This window comes from Atractosteus spatula, chromosome 7, assembly GCF_055471065.1.
Source record: "Atractosteus spatula isolate fAtrSpa1 chromosome 7, fAtrSpa1.hap1, whole genome shotgun sequence".
NCBI lineage: Eukaryota > Metazoa > Chordata > Actinopteri > Semionotiformes > Lepisosteidae > Atractosteus > Atractosteus spatula.
Genome location: NC_142712.1, coordinates 38,379,897 through 38,397,774, shown reverse-complemented (window position 1 = coordinate 38,397,774; position 17,878 = coordinate 38,379,897). Strand labels below are relative to the sequence as shown.

Below are 17,878 nucleotides of genomic sequence, written 5' to 3'. Positions count from 1 at the left end.
ATGTATTACCTTGTATGGTCAATCCACTTAACTCTAAAGCTATCCATCAGTTTCGGTTCTCCTTTATTTCTTCCTAGTCTCCTTGTCGTTGGGCAGCTGAAGCATAGGGCTGTATTATGCGATGCTGAGAGGTACAGCAGTCAAGGCTCTGCTCCCTAACACCTCTCTGCCAGACGTTTAGTCAATACAGGGTATGGTGCAGGGAGAATGCTGGAAGAACTGAGAGACTGCAGCCTGGGGTGGGTGGAGGAAGAGATTGAAAATGTGTCCTGAATCGGTGAAGTCGTACTGAAATAGAACATGAGCAGCCTGAAGCAAAACAAAAAGTTTGAGTCCCGTCATAAATATCTTATTTTTTTGTGTCCCCTGCGTCTCTCAGGGTTGTATATAAAAAAAAAAACACTGCATTGAATTCTAAATAAATCTGAAAGTTACAAAATCGGAAAGAAATGTTTAAAGTGCCTTGAGGGACCCTTAAATGAGCATTCTGAAAGATTTATGTGACACTTCACAAACATATTGTTTTCTTACGGAGGAGAAAAAGAAAACGCAGGTGTTTAAATTGTGGTGGTAAATTTTTGATGAATATGGCGCAGTATTTGTCGCCATGGTTCAGGTTTCCTTTCTCTTTCTGCAGAATTGAAGACCTGTAGCTCTGGATTAGACGCTCACAACCGAAACTTTGCATAACCGGGTCTGTGCTTTAGTGATCGCTCTCCTGCGTGCTCTTCTGCGCAAACATTTCCTGTATTACTCTATTCCCCACGGGTTCTGCTCTTGTCTGGGGAAGGGATGTTGTGATTAGTGTCCTCTGATCATCAATTAGTTGTCTGTTCCCTGCAGGATTTAAAGCAGAACACAATCCTCAGGTAGGTAGGAAAAAACACTTCTCACCCCTTAAGCGGAACATAATGCTAATTTGTCTCCCTTTTATATAATTGGCGGATTTTAATATTCATCATGAGCTCTGCTCGGTGTGAGCATGCACGTTCATAAGATGTCATTTCCTTCTGTGTAAGAATAAAAATTAAAAGGAAGTAGAAGCATGAGATAAAATGATGGGGGCATTTGGGAGAGACGTTGATATTTTCAATTGTTTCGTGTAATTTTACAGTTTCATTTATATAAATGTATGTGTAGAAGTCATGGTAACTGCAGAAAGGCCTGGCATCTATTGCCTGTTTTGCCTGTCTCTTTAATGTGGGAGACTAAAACTGCCCAGCCATGTTGTTGCATCAAATACCTTGGCATCTTTAAAAAAATGACTGCATCAGATCCTAAGATCAATTAATTTCTAACTCCCAAATGGACTAGATGGAATGGGCCTCTTGTTTGAGACCTTTCTTAGTTTTTTTTATTGTATATTGTCGGCAAATGAACATGTATTGACAGGCATGAAAAAAGAGTAATGTACCCCATATTATTTGGTGTGCTTTTAATAACGTCCGCTTGTATAAAATGTGTGTGTAATAAACACACTAATATATATTATTTTTCTTATTCCCATTATTTGTGGTGACCTCTTGCTTTCGAAAACACTGTAACCCTGAAAGGTGTTTCTTATTATATATATGCATATAGAGATTAAGTGAAGTCCAACAGATGCACTCTGACTTCTCTCATTTATTTTAAATACTATTCGCAAAGTGGCTGATCCACTGAACTGTATTTATAAACTAATCTGATGTCCCTCCACCCCCCTCAAGAATGCTGGAGACATTCCAGAAAGTGAAGCTTCTTCTGATAATGTACATGCACAGGCTATGTATAGCGATTGCCTTTGGCTAGAGACCTGATTTTGTGACTTAATTCAGTACCTGGGATCTGTGCCAGAGCATCTTAATTTCAATCGGAATATTTCACTTTGACTCTGACCTTCTGTTTCTCTCTGGAGAGGAAGATATTTCCTCTGCTCACTCATTTATTTAATTAATTTGTTCAGCCGCTAAAAGAGTGGAGCAGGGCTATTTTCCTCCAATGATGGCAATACAAAAATGGAGTGCTCCCATTCCAAATCAGTTTAAAATAACATGCTAATTAGGGCTTTTCAGAGGCTCCACCAGTCAAGGTACTTGTTTGGAGAGTTGGTTGAGCCTTGCAGCCCAGTCACTGATCTGCAGGTGTTCTGAGTTTTGTACACATTATGTGGAGAAAAATCTGAATGGTGCTGTGGCTCCTTTAATACTCTTTTCAGCTGGTCAGACAAATTCAAATTGCATTCAACCTCTTGCAGGCACACAGACGGGATGATGCATTCATATATAGATAAAATTCAGGGGGACATACCTGCAGTTCTTGAGGACAGTGTATGTGCATGTGTGTGGGTGGGCACGCAGACTTTATTTAATTAATCCACTTGACTTTCCAACCATGCTCAAACTTGTAAGAGTTTTCCACTACTGGAATGATTAAAGCAAGAATTTGCAAAGAATAAACACAGGATGGGTTTTGCTTTGGAAAGCTATTCATAAACTGGATTCCATTTTGGGAGAGTGCTGTTTGAATTACCACCTGTAATTAATACATTAGGAAAATGTTTTATTCAGTACAGTTGCTGTTTTCTTTGTCATTTTTTATTGTACTTACTGAAGCGTGCACATACACTGTACAAGAACTGCAATCATGCACCCTGTGTTTCTCTGATAAAAGAGAGAGAGAGTTCTGAACTCAACAGCAGTGAGGCTGTCAAGTCTGTATAATTGATTGAGCAAAACAAGAAGCAGAAATATCTGTATTTTTCTTAACTTTCTAAAGCCTTGGAACAACCTCAAGAAAGCTGATAAATGGACAAAGCAGTTTGATATATGAGAGAACAGTTTGCTTAATTTATTGCATCAAAACTCCTGTCAAGGGGGGAAAAAAACAAAAAAAGCTTTGCACAGAGTATTGAAAGATGGGTTGGAGAGCAAGGGTTTTGAAGGAATCAGCCATTTCTTCTAGTTAATAACTCAAGCCTTTTGAAAATAAAAAGTGGAATCAAACAATAAACCACTGCAAAAGAGCTTGCTTAGTAAATTGGGGCTCTAAAGAATACAAGAAAATTGATTCATCTTGAGTATTAATGCTCTCTGATGCTATACTTGTATTCCAGGAAACATAAGTCTGGAGTTAGGACAGGCAGAGTGTTGTTTTGGGGCTGGTCCAAGATGAACAGTGGCTGAGAGGAATAAACCAGTTGTTAGAATTTAAAAATGTCACAAGGAAACCATTTATGCTTCAGGAGCTGTTGCGTTAATTGGTGCGTTGCGTGGGGTAATGCGTAATTAGGAGGTCCAGCTGCACAGTTTTGCGCAGTGAGTACGAAGAACAGGCGTACTGTATTTCTTTAATTTGATTTGCGAAGTCTGGAATGAAGTCAAAAAGGCTTTGCCTCACTAACAGGCACACATGGGTGGCTTTTTGAGCATGTGTTTTCAAATTGTTGATAAATATCAGGGAAAGCTAGTTACACGAATTCAGACATAAACTGTAGAATAGCTTAGCAGCAAGTGCCTTGTGTGTAGGAAAGAATCTATTTTGCTGCGAACTCTGGTCCAGAACTGAACCCAGGGCCCCAGCACTACAAGACGGCAGTGCTAACCACTGTGCCTCCTAGCCACCCCTTGTGTGACTTTCTAATTACTTTTTTATATTGTCTTTTGAAAAATAAAATGTGGTAACATTTTGTAATTCCATTCCATTTCCATATTAGCAAAAGAGAACAGTTTGGAATTTCTGTCCGAAAGCTTGTCTCTATTAGAGCAGAAACATTTGAGGTGCCTGTAGTATCATTTCTCATACTTGATTAAACTGAGGCCAGTTGGTTCAGGTTCCTCTTATTCACACTCATAAGGGTTAAAGGCCTCTGGTATTCCTGTGTTGAAGGGAGATCTGTAGGGATTTCAGACACCTCTGCAAAGACACCCCCTCCCTTCTGACTTCTGTCCTCCCCATCTGTAAATTTCTGACAAGCGCTAAGGAAAAGGCCGATCAGGATATTGGAATCTTTTGTATCCTTTATTCGTATCTTTTTTTTGTTAATTAAAAGTGTTATAGATTAGCTATTCGGGCACTTGCCGGGAGATCAATACTTTGTTAGAGTTGGGCTTTCTTTTTAATCTGCAGCTGTAGACATGCAGCTGTCAGGACAGGGCCCTGATTAATCGCCAGGGCTCGCGGCGGAGCCTAAACGGTCAGATCTTTGTCAGCGTGAGAGTCGTTATCTTCCATCAAAGCCCTGTCAAAGAAACTGAAGTGCTTCACAGAGCTGGAGTTGGTGAAGAGGGTCTATTTGTTTGGATTGGCAATTGCTTTTCCCTTAGTTTGTGTGTCTTCAGAAACGAAAGTGCAAGGGAGAAGACAACCATCCAGTTCATGCCAGTCTACCAGCCTCCTGTCCAGGTTTTGAAAAGCTAAATAACCAACGGGGGAAGGAGACCAGGAGATTCATGGCTGGGGTTTCGCCACAAATTTAAGCAGGTTCGAGCCTCAGAATTTCAGCCCACCAACCAAGCACACCATTCCTTTAAAACACATTAAAACCCTGATTTTCCAGTGCTGATAATGGGTTTGCTAATTAGGAGGGCCGCTCCACACGCTCGTTAAAGTGATGAAAATGGAAATGGGAGCCTGTAAAAATCAATCTGGGAGATCACAGGGTAAGACCTGCTGAGCAAGAAAGCAGGAGCTTAATTAGCATAACGTTTCTCTAGAAAATGGTAAAACAATCATTGCACAACACAAAGTGCTTTTGTTTTTGATTAGTGCCCAAAATTAAAACCTTTATTCCGAACTGGTCATTGATAAAGCACTTTGGAAAGTGTTAAAACGTAATTATTTAAGAATTAGCTTGTATATAGGATATGGATAGATGTGTACTTTTCTGGACTGGAGGAGCTGTGTCAGAGCGGTTGGACTTTATATAATTTATCTGCCTGTCATTGTAGTCCAGGAGACAGATCTGGCAGTAAGGGGTGGGAATCACCTAAGACCCTGTGCTCATGGGCATGCAGTGAGGTGGGGAGCCCAGCTGCCTCCCTTATGGGGATATATACCCAGCAGGACACTTTTCAAGCAGCCAGTCTTGTCATTAGGAGGGGTGAAGGAACCCTGAGAATCTGGTGCAAAACCCACACAAACATGCAGAGCACATGCCAAGGCTGTTTCACACTTAACGCCAAGGACCCCTGAGCAGTGAGGTACAACTGTGCCAGCTAGCTGCAGCGTCAACAGGGATTAATGTTTATCTGGAACCCATTGATCTTCCAAGGGAGGTGGGGATCTCAGAGTAGCTGACGTGTCAAGAGTCTCTTTTGTGTTAGTTCATTTATTTGTTGTTTGTGGTGGGTGGGGTGGGGGTGAATAAAGTGACTTCTTGATGGTTCATTTCAGCATTTAATACAAGTCTTTAATAAAAGCTAATGGCAAATGGTTTGACCATAAAGTCACTTTCTTGCCCTGTGACGAGTGTAGACTCATTGCACTCCAGGCTGTGTTTTGGAGTGGGCATGCTCCCTTCTGGCCTTTCCAACTCTGGGCAGGTCAGAACTCCAGCTGAACCCCGAATCTTGCATCTAATGGCAAAATAAGGGAGTGTTTCTGCTGTCTGGTCCTGTGTGGCCACTGCAAGGACTGGCTGCTCATACCAGCTCACAGATCTAATACACCGGCTTTGATTTGCAGTGTGCTTTACTTGAAAATTCTGTGGAGTTATCTAAATAGGCAATTTATTGATCATCTAGTTTTCTCAATGACCTTAATGCGCCATGCGTGCAATCCATTTAAAATAGAAAAACCACCAACAGCAAAGTCCATTTACAGTAATTTCACAAGAGGGATATGGAGATACAGTGCTGATATCAAAGGTGAACATACAATAAATGCCGTAGTAGCTAAGACATTCTTTGAATGAACTTGGAATTTAGAGCAGCAGTAAGAATTTATTGTGGATACTAATATTAATTATCTGCCTAATCACCATGTTAGCATACTAACTTTGCCTTATATGTGCAAAAAGGTGTAATAAGAAGCCATTAGGCAGTTCTGTGTCCTGTGGCATTGTGATTAGCTGAAAAGCTAATGAATATTCATACCCATAATACATTGGCTAAGACACAAACGCATTGTCAGACATGTCCGGGTGTGATTAGCGATTTGTTAGTTCCGTGTACTGTACCATGCCTTCTTTGCAAATAGGTCAGAAGAATATATTTTACTCAATGTGTATTTTGTATGTGCAAAGCTCACTAAATGATATATGTGGATAACGAAACCAGTATGAAATAGATGCATTTTCAAGTTTGTGCTCTAACATAAGCATATATACATAAAAAACATCTGCAGTTTTTTGTGTCAGTTAAAAACTAAACTCAAGATGAATCTTTTCAGTGGAAAGTCTCTAAGCCCCATGTGCACTTCACTATATAGATTCAAAAAATATTCTTTTGGGGGATGTAATGCTTTTTCATATAATGTGTGTATATATACAGTATGTGTGTGTTCTTTTGCCAGCAAAAACAGATTGAAAATAGAATTACTTTAAAAAATCATCAAAATGTTAATGTTAACAAATGGGCTGTTTCTTATCTGTGCACTCCAGTCCCACTAGAAGGCAAAAAAAAATCCTCATTGCATATCTCCATGTACTTGCAAGGGACTCTTGTGAAATGTATCCATTCACTCATTCATTTGATCAGTTAGCCAATCAGTCATTGACGCATTTTGCTCTTTATTTCAAAATGGAGGGACAAAAAAAAACCCAGATACATAGTAAAATCTGAAATTCCTTCTACCTTTGTGAGCCGGTGTGAGTTCTTTGAGAGATTACGTCTGCCTGCTGGTGTCTGAGCTGTGTTTACGTTGGCACGGCTGTTTGATGTCAATTCCAGTGATTTTGGGATTACTTTTCAATAACGGATTAATTCTGTAAGTGCCTTTGGCTGCCTGTGCCCAGACTTTGTAATGCATTACAGTGTGCGATAGGGGAGGAGGGGTGGGAGAATAACTGATTATACACTGTGTTTACTGTAAACATCCTTGGGAGCAGAAGGCCATAGGCTTGGAGTATTAACCTTAATGCCTGAAATATTCAATTTCCTCACAGGGTTATCTGCCTGCAAATATGGAGAGGAGAGAACTAGTCCTGCGCCGAAAGCGAGAGGAATATTTTGGCTTCATCCAGCAGTATTACGACTCCAGGAATGATGAGCACCACCGAGACACCTACAGACAGGTACGGTCCCAGGAGTGTTCCCCCCTCTTTCCCTGAACTCCCTTCCTGTTCAGTAACTTACTGTTTCACTCTCAGCGTTTCTCCTCAAACTGCAGGCCTTCAGTCAGTGCAGTTCCGCAGTTCCGCCAAGAAGTGTTGCAGGAACCTCTGATTGTTTTTCTGCATTAAGCGACCCTGTTCCGACTTCTCCCAGTTCTCCCACTCAGCCGTTTGTCCTCAGACACACTGTCAGATCTGTACGACCGTACAGGTGAGCTGCATTTGGAGGAGTGGTGCCTCTCTCTCTCCAGGAGCCCAGTAAGTGCCAGGGGCACTGTTGTGAGGCAAGCTGTGGACACTCTGCCTGATTGAGGTCCCCTAAGTGCACATCATACAACTATCCCAATAGTGCGCTGCTGCCTGGGTAATCCTGGCCCTAGTGGGCTAAAGACACACCCCAGCTCAAACTGTATTATAAGGTTCAGCTGGCACACTCATTAGGTCCTTTTCTGTATGAGACACATGGGAGCTCTAGAAATGTCATGTTTCATGGTGGAAATAAATATTCCTGCATGGCCCTCCCTTTTCAGAGAAGCACAGGGTGCGTCAGCCTTATGAAGGACATTCATCATGGTTTTGAGTGCTAGTCAGGCCCACAAACTGCTCTGTTTCGCATTAGTGAGACATGGGAAGTTACAAATTTATGTGTCCATTGGGGACACCTCAGCTTGTGAAGGCCCTGCTCAAGGACTCAGGTTGGGCTCTATAGTTCAGAGGTGACTGCTTCGAATCCGGGCTTTGCCATTATGCAGCTGTGAATGAGATTTTTGGTGGGGTGGTGCACATTTTACTGAGTGTCAGCTTCTGTGAGCATAAAGCAGTAAGTGAAAATGAATAGATGATACATGAATAATACATCATTAAGCTTTACGTTGCATTCATAAATCTTATTCATTGTATCTTTTTTATGCCATTTTGCACATCAGACTTCTGAGATTTTTGGAATAATTTAAGTCCTACTTAAGTGTCAGCACGATTCTTGTGCTGAATTACTGCCGTCATGATCACTGGACAGGTTAGGGAGAAAATGGAGGAGTGAAGTGCTGGCTATCTGGGATTTATTATTGACTTCCCCAAATTTATTTTTAATAATTTTTGAGGTATTGACGTGGATAATCGCATTTAGAAAGCCATTTAGGAAATTCCACATCTTTTAGCAAAGGTAAGAATTTAGTAATTTTTCCGAAAAATGCCCTAGCTATTGGAGAGAGCTGCGTTGGTCTTCTTTTTGATGTCTTAACCCTGCATTTTTGCTGGCAGTGATAAGAGAAGCAGAAGAACTGAAAGTGTGTGGGTTGGTTATATCTCTCCTTCGAGGGTTGTAGTCATGACCTCAACAGCTTAAGAATTAGGGTCTCCAGAAGAAGGGTTAATAGTTGGCAGTTAAGACATTGTGGCATAGCCTTGCCCATCTCCTGGAATAAACAGAATGCCCTTTTGCCCTCTCTAGGGAGAAGTGACTTAACATTCATGCCTTGATGTACAAAACTATTCCTCTAACTAACTGGCAAAACAAACTCTTGCCATCATTTTTTTTCCTCCCCTGAGATATTGTTTAATGTGTGGCACATAATCCTGCAAACATCGACTGCCTTTAAACATTTCCCATGGCCTTTTCTTGAACGTTTTACTGAGAACTCCTGCAGACCCCATAAATAAAGCATGAGCTCATATGTTATAAAAATTTGTACAAGTTGAATTTTAATTGCACATGTTAAATATTAGCCATTAGCTTAGGCTGTCTGCCCTGTAACTAATGTTAGGCACACGTCTAATCGCAGTGCACAGCTCCCTTGTTGATGTTCACTTTGGAATTGCTGTTGTTTCAATGTGTAGTTCTTCAATTATTAAAACACATAATTTCATATCCAGGCTTTATGACAGAGGAACGGTACTGATTTACAATGTTTTACTGCAAACAAGAAATGTTGCTCAGAGCTGCAGGTTATGATTGATAAAAAGGTTAAGATAACATTTGCAAGTAATCTGAAGAAGTCTTCTGCTTGGAGAATTGCTTTTGTAAATTGCCCTTTTCTTCTCATCCCAGGCTGTTTTCAGATTGGTGGCTCTTGGCATGGCAGGCAATTACATCTCAGAATTGGGGTTTTCTCAGGTGGAGCCTCGTTTGCCTTGCCTCTGTTCCTCCTCTCTGTCATGTTCTCAGCTGTCAACATTAAATCAGGGAGCTGGGAATTTCTCCTCATTCCTAAGGAGACAGATATTTAGCTTTGACATTTTGTGCTGTGGGGCAGCATGGTGGCACAGTAGTTAACACTACTACAGGTACCTTGCAGTGTTGGGGTCCGTGTTCTGTCCTTGGGGTGCTATCTGTGTGGACATCATATGTTCTCCGTGTTCCTGTGGGTTTCTTCTAGGTGCTCTAGTTTCCTCCCACAGTCCGAAAACACACTGGTAGGTTAACTGGTTTCTGGGAAAATAGACCTGTGAGTGTGTGTGTGTGTTTCTCTCTGTCTTCTCTGCGGTGAACTGATGTCCTATTCAGGGTGTACCCTGCCTTGCAGCCACTCCTTGCTGGGATGGGCTCTGGCTCCCCTGGGACCCTGAATTGAATAAAGTGGTTAGAAAATGGATTGAAGGGTGGAGGGATTTTGTGCTGTGTGACAGTGTCCTTCACACCCTGGCCCTGCACTGCCCAGAGATCTGAGGAACGTAGAAGGTTGGCAAGGGGAGAAAAAAAAACCTGCATTCTTTCATAGTATTTCCTCTGAATGCGGAGCAGTTCAATGATTTCATGATTCCGATGATAAAAACAGTCTACACTCCAGTACAGAGATGTGTACTGTAAGTCTCTTAAGTAAGCACACTCCAATTTCCCTGTGTGCCACTGCAGAAAGGGTAGTGTTGATGGACAGTTGCTTAAAAATACGGTATATTAAGCCTGTATGACTAGGATGCTTTAAAGGAATAAATAAGAAGTTTTTGATGAATCATAATGTGACAGACTTTGCTGTCCACACTGTTTATTCTGTAATTGTTTCAGAACATCTACATAAAGGCACATAGCCAATGTCCCACATCAACACTTTGCTTCAGCTTTTTCTGCGTTCCTCCATGAGACTTGCCCTTTGGCCACCTCGCGCAGATTGACTCCTGCCCATCCAGACGTTGGGTGCACCCACACCATAAAAAAGCTGTGAGAACACCTGCATGGTAGGCTGGTGCTAGGTTAGTGGTTGTGAGGGAGAGAAAGACTGATGAAAAAGTGTTTTTTTCTCAGAAAATGGACTTAGACCTCCAATAGAAAAAGTCTGTACTTGTTGCAGCTTACTTTTGTAGAAAAGCAAATTTAGTGATAGATATTGACATAAACTGACACAGCAGAAAAGGCATTGTGTGGTTCAGAGCTGCACTGACTAGCACTTTGTCTGTTAAATACTGTAGCAATTGATGGGCAGAAGTAGAGTGAGTTTTCAGTAAAGTTTTTTTTATAGTAAATTAATTTGAAAAATAGATTTTTTATGCCTAATGAACTCTAGAAATAACATTTCTTAGCAGATACTTATGTCTGCTGGTAGATTTTGACTGTACATTTTTGTTGCGAGTACATTCTCCTCTTATTGGGAGGTAAACCAGAGACATGAACAAATATACAAATGATAAAAAAAAAACTTTTTAAGACTGCGTTAGTGCTGCAGCCTGGTCTTTTCTGGTGGTTGTTTTAAAGGAGACCCCATTGCTTCAGGGGCAGCAATCCATTGGGTTTTGTTGACATAAATGTCTGTTATCAAGTATATCGATGTTTACGTGTTAAATGTTAAGGATTGTCTCAATATTACAACATCTGTACCATTAATATGTGGAGTTATTGAACTACTTTTGACTGTTTTTACATTTTTAATGAAGCTACAGAAATGTTTTCTGAAATTACAGTGTTTGTAATCTGTACAGCAAACAGAATTTAAGAGCATTTGTGTCATCCTGCCTTTTAACATAACATCACTTTATTAGCCCTATACAATTTCTTGCATTAGGGAATTTGTCTTTTCGCATACCCCAGCTTGCTCTCCATAAGACACATAGACACACAGAGAGGGAGAGAAGCCTGGGGTCAGAGCTCAGGGTCAGCTATTGTACAGCGCCCCTGGAGCAGTTGGGGTTAAGGGCCTTGCTCAGGGGCCCTGTATTAGAGTGTTAGAATATGGAATATTAGATCATGTTACTGTGTATCAGTAAATTTAGTTTTTGTGTAGTACAGACATAGATTACTTTATTTACTAAAGCAGGTGTCTCTAAGCTTTAGATAATCTATTTCTAAAGACTGATAACATCTGTATGTTATTGATGAATGAAGCTATTTGTTCATTTAAAGTAGTTTGTTCAGTTAAATACACACTGGTCCTTAAGGGCCAGAGTGTACTCAATTTATAGTCCCACATGGTCTCGATCTAAATTAACAAATCGCTGTCTTATCTGGTCACAATGAAATTGTTTCAGATCTTTAGGAATATGGTGGTTTAATGGTGACCTAAAACAGTTGCTGGTCCCTAGAACCAGGGGCAGAGACCCCTGCCATCTACTACAAATGCACACAGTTCTCATCCAATTGCTTTGAAAAGAGGAGTACCTTATCCTTTGAAGTGATTTGATAGATTATAGGAATCTCTTTTTCTGTTTGAGATATTCAGTTTACGGCAAATGAATGTATAAAGAGATTTAGATCTCTTTATATGTGGTAGATGAGTTCAGATTGAATGATATAACAGATACTACCTCAGCCTGGGTTCAAAGCGTGCATTAATGCACACAATCACTTAGTTCTGCTGTTGGTCTCTACGCTACTGAAGAATTATTAAGTTAGAGTTTATTAGTGATGACACGAAGCAGGAAGTGTTCCGATTTAAAATAACACTGGTTGCGGATTTCTTGATGACTGTGGCAGGAGTTTGTGTTAAAGCATGACAAAATCTTTAATCATTTATCAGATGTGAAAATGTGGCTTGTTCCTTGTTTGTAAGCTCTGTATTACTTTCCATTCACAGTGTCAGTAAAGAGGGAACATGACCACACATTCCTGCACAGGTGATAAAGGTTGAACTTCATTCTATTGGGAACATAAATCTTCATAACAAAATCTCTTTTTACATTACAAGTGATTATTTGTTTAAACAAGTAATTAAGAAACATAGGCATATTTTATGAGGGGTGATTAAATTTGTATTTGAAGAGTTTTCTCTTTCTGCTTATTAAAGAGGTTTCAAATTTAAAGGATGACTTGGTATCTTCAGATCTGGGACATTTCTTTCTGCTTTGAAATCAGTCAGCGCTATAGTACATTTCCATTGGACTCATTACAATAATAGTTTTACACAACCTCAGTCTATTTGGCCCTTCCCAATCAATTTGTATTTATATTGTATAAATACTTTTATTATTGTTTCCTTGGAAATAAATGTTAACTTACCACTGACCCAGCAATAAAATGCTTCACCATGGCAAATATCAGCAAAATTATTGTATTGCTAAGGCTTAGCTGGATGTGTTCTCAGTGCTACATCATTTTGTATGACTCACAGAAATTGCAGGAGTTTTTTTATTTACTTTTGAACTCCTTTTGCTCCTTTAACCAAAATTAGTCTTTCTGTCTACATTCCCAGGTGATGTAATTCGTTTGACTGCAATTGTATTATACATTCTTTGTTTTTAAAGGATTCTTTCACATTTCCCTTTGCCCTTTACCAGTCATGTTCTCCTTATAATCCCTATCAATCAAATGACTTCGTGGCTACCAACTGGTGTCGGTAGAAGGCAGTGCCTATTACCTGTAAAGCGCTTTGAGTGGACCTTGAATCACGAGCTGCTTAACTTCTATCCAGCTAAACCATAACCAATCTACTGTAACACTCTTCTGAAGTCTTGTGCTGTTGATGAGTTCAGGAGATCTAGTGAATGGTTGCCCGCAAGGATTGGACTTGGGGAGTTCCTGTTTAAGAGCATAAATATCATCAACACCTGTGGACTGATTCAGGTGGTAGTATTTTCAAATACTATACAGTTTGTGGGAGGTAGAACTACAGATTAATAAACTGGATCCTTATGGGTCAGTGAGTCTCGGTAGCTAGCTCTGTAGCTTTACCTTTTTGAAGGGCAGAAACATTTGAATCATCTCTTTATTCCAGCTGACCCATATCTGAACTTGAGAGCGTCTTTGCCCATGAGAGAGCCTGAGAAATGGCTGATTGTGATGCACCGTTCTGCACCATAATGACTAGAGGAAACGGTGCTGCTCTTTATAAAGATGCTCGTGTACAAATTGGCTTGGTTTGTGCAGCAGTTAAGCCTCTATGAAAATCTTCACTGTAATTTCACATGGCAGGAAGGACAGACAATTCTCAGAGGACAGACATCCTCTCCTGGATGAGATCGAGGACCACAAGATCTTCAGAATCTTCTGTCCACACTCCACATATGCCACTCTGTGGTTGATGCTGATGACGATGAGGATGCTGTACATAGTGATAAAGGAAAAGACAAAAACAAAAAATACTAAACAAGAACATACCAGATAAACTGTAGTGCGTCAAACATAGGCCCTAGTAAAAAGGTGAATTTTTAGTTTAAATTTGAAGAGAGTCAAAGAATTTGTTTCTCTAAGAGTCGGAGGTAGAGCACTCTATAACAATGGGGCAGTGACAGAAAAAACTCCAAAAGTCCAAGATTTACTCCAGGTTACATCAAGCAAAGGACCAGCCTCAACTGAATGTAGCCTATAGTAGGGAGTGCAAACATGAAGTTCAGAGATGTATGATGGGGCCAGATTATTTAAAGCCTTAAAAGTTAGTAACAACATCTTATACTGAATATGTGATTTTACAAGTCACCAATAAGGAGATTTAAGTGTAGGAGTGATATGTTGCCAAGGTCTGGTGTGAGTTAGAAGTCTAACTGCAGAGTTTAGGACATTTTGTAAATTACGGAGAAGAGAGTTGGGGAGCCCATAAAGAATTGCAGAAATCAAGCCTAGATGTTATAAATGCGTGAATCAAGAACTCAGCATTGGACATTGATAGAAATTGCCTAATGTAGGCAATATTTCTAAGGTGAAAAAAGATGACTTAGTCTTACTTTTTCCTCATGGGGCTCAAAAGACAAGAGAGGATCAAGAGGGACTCCCAGATTCCTGACTACGATAGACATACAGTACAGTATGAATGTGGAAGCCATCCATGTTTACAGTGAAGCTCTCCATCTTTTCCAGCTGACATTTGCTACCCAGCAGTGAGATTTCTGTTTGGTCACTATTTAGGTTAAAGGAATTTAATATCAAATAGAGCTCGATGTCAAAGATATGAGATCTGAGGAAGATGTTGTAATGTAAACCTGAGTATCATCTGCATAATGGTGAAACTGAAGACCATGTTTGTGTATAATTTAGCCAAGAGGAAGCATATAAATAATAAAAAGTAGTGGGCCCAAGACTGAACGCTGAGGTACACCGTGATTGACTGGGGCCATTGAGGATTTACGAGGACCAAGGGAAACAACATGCTGCCATCTGGGGTTCCATGTGTGTTTGTGGTGTCCCCCCTTTCCCTCCTGCCCCCTTTGTGCAACATGGCAGTGCTGCTGGGGAAGGTGTAGTGCAGAGGTTGTTTCACTGGAGCTGGAGCTAATGCACAGACCAGGGACCATTGATTAGTGTTGCCTGAAAAGTGGATGGAGAAATACAAGAATAAAAGGATTATTGATTGGGTTGAATATCTCCACTTGAGCAGAGGTGTCTGCGATTGGTTGAGGTGTCCCAGGAAATTCTTGCATCATTGGATTATCATGTGATTGTTTGTAGTGAGGAGGTCAGGAGGAAAGCACACTAAAAATGGTTAAAAACTTTCTGAGTGGCCTTTTCGATATGTGCAGGCTCAGGTGTTTTTTGGCAGAGCAGTAACACACCTGGGCCTTTCAGTAGATCTTCGTGATTAATAATTCATGGGCCACATTGTTTTTGGGTATGAGTGACTGAAACCACTTAACCACAAGTAGTAGCAGTCCTTCACTGCACAAAAGATGTTCATAGATGTTATTAAATGGCTTGTGAAATCACTGTGTCTGCCATTGAGCTAGTGCTGGTCAAAGTCCAGGTTGTCTCATAAATAACCTGGCACACAGACTCTTAAGTGCTCAGGCAGCTACAGTAGGCTTTGCAGAAATTGGCATATAATTGTCAATAAGGAGGATATTCTGGCTCTTCTCCCTGCATCTGTGCAACACAAAGGTTTTTATTAATATTGACAGACCTGCTTATATAGACATCATATCCCCCCATTGAATGTTGTAAATTCAGGACAGCGTTAAGCCTCTTAGGTCTGTAGGAACCTAAGTCAATCTTCTGTAGGTCATTCGCAGAAAAGGCATATTAGATAGGATATGACCATTATTAGTGAGTGAAATTTGGACTAGAGGTACTAAAGAACATACTGTAATAAAATATACAGATGCGATGAGGCCATTTGACAGATTTTGAGCATCCAGTTCTAAGCAATAAATAGCTAGTTAATAAGCCTCTCATAAGGCCTAATTTAAAATACTGTGAACAGTTTTGGTCATCACATTATAGAGGAGATATTGCTGCTTTGGAATCAATCCAGAGAAGAGAAATTTGATACATTATAGGACTTAGAGGAATGTCCTATACTGACAGGCTGAAGGAACTGAACCTTTATAGTCTTGAATAGAGAAAACTAAGAAGAGACCTGATATAAGTGTTCAAAGGCACTGAGTAAGTCATTGCAGTAGACTTCTTCAGAGCCAATAGTGAAACATGAACCAAAGGACATATTCAGAAACCAGATGGAAGTACAATTAAAACTGAGAGGAGGAAGCACGTCTTTAGACAAAAGGTTGTGGGTGTCTGGAACAAGTTATGCGGCTGCATTGCTGAAGACAGTACCCTGGTGTCCATTAAGAAACAGCTGGATGAGATCAGCAGTCAAATTGGATAGATGACCTCTTTTCCTGTGTAGCCTTTCCTATGTTCTCAAGAACGTCATGAAGATCGTTCTTGAATGACCCCCGATTCTCAGCATCCACAGTGTGACTTGACATTTCTTTGCATAACCCATGCCTGTTTAAGGAATTGTCTCTGTTTCAGACCACATCTTTTTATTAAGCTTTGGAATCTTTCACAATTAACTATATTAGTTATCTTACAGTAGGTTCTCCATCACCCCTTCCCCAAAGAAACAAACAACAGCAGCAATGGTGTGCAGAGATGGGCAATGCACACATTTTATGTTCACTGTCCTTTCTCCTAGCTGTCACTTATTTCATGGTCAGTGTCCTTTGGGTCAAATCCATGCATTTATTTTCTCTCCTCCTGCTTTCTCTGTATCTCTGCCCTATTCCACAGTCACAGCTGGTTTGGTGTGCTTTTCCTGTGTGGATGAAAAGCATTGTATATTTGTCACAGTGTTTTCAGACAGGACAGGGGCTTGGTGTTTGGCATTCATTTGGCTCCTTGTCAGCAGGTGAGGTCATTCATATAAATTCATCTTCTCATGTCTCTCGCTGGACAGTTTAGACTAAAAACACCTCTCTTGCTCTTTCCAGAAAAACTTCCATCTAATGTCTTTGTAGGGAATAAGGAGATGGTACCTTAAATTTGTTTTCAGCTACACCTGAGAACTCAGTTTTGAAATATCTGCTTTCTTTACCTGGAAGTTTTAAATATTTATTGCCCACCAAGGGTTTCAAATAGTTTATAAATATTCCAGGAGGCTGTTTGAATGTGAACTCTACAGAGCTGGTGTCAGATACATGGTGTAAAGAGACTGAACTCAGCCTCAGTAATGTATTTCTTACTGTGTTTCTTTCTGTAATGCTGTCCTTAGTGCTCCATACAATCTCTCTGTTGTTCTCCCTCTGTGAAATACAAATTAATTAAAGCCCAGTGTTTAAGCTCTCGGCATGATTTTTTTTTAATATACAGGTGAAAATGGAACATAATTAAAAGACAATCCAAAACATTGACTAGATCCTCTGCAAAATAGCTCTTTTGTCACCGCAGAAGAAAATGCGTCTAGCGGCAAAAAACCCAAAACAAACAAAGCAAAAAGATGCTGTGCCGCTTGTGTGATTATATATCCTAAACCCAAATGAAAAAGGGAAGAAAACATATTTTACAGCATCTCATTAATGATTCTGAGCAAAATCGATTCCCTCACAGCCTGTAAATCTCAAGTTAATGGTGCAGGGTTGGTGTTCGATAAGTATTGCAACTCCCCCTTTCCTTTGTCAAATAACTTACAGAATAGCTATCAAGTTTATTTATGTAGCATTTCAGCTTTATCATAATGGGCCCTTTGTCTGAAATGGGCAGCTAATATTCCAGAAAGCTGTTTTTCTGGGAGTGATGTTCATTTTGATGAATATGCCGCCTAGGAGATGTTTAAACAGTCGCCCTCCCATCAGGCAGCTCTTGATTCCTGGTTTATAATGGGAGCGTCTGAGTGCAGACGGACCGGGGGGGGAGAAGACGAGGCAAAGCGATTGTTATTTCCATTGATATTTCGAGCATTGATGGAAAGCCACACCGTGCTTATTGAAATTAGTGCCGCCATTCACGGCTCCAGAAGTAATTACCAAAGAAGCAAAGGACAGCTCTGCCTTTCTCCC

At 40.4% G+C, this 17,878-nt stretch overlaps 1 protein-coding gene across 2 annotated transcripts in view; it reads left to right on the top strand.

Moving 5' to 3' along the window:
* Positions 1-17,878, top strand: part of tbc1d22b (TBC1 domain family, member 22B) — a 129,433-nt gene that overhangs the window by 34,034 nt on the left and 77,521 nt on the right. For both annotated transcript variants that reach the window (XM_088922159.1, XM_088922158.1), the window contains one exon: positions 7,082-7,210. In XM_088922159.1, coding sequence (XP_088778285.1) covers positions 7,082-7,210 — 129 coding nt within the window. The remainder of the gene's footprint in view (positions 1-7,081; positions 7,211-17,878) is intronic.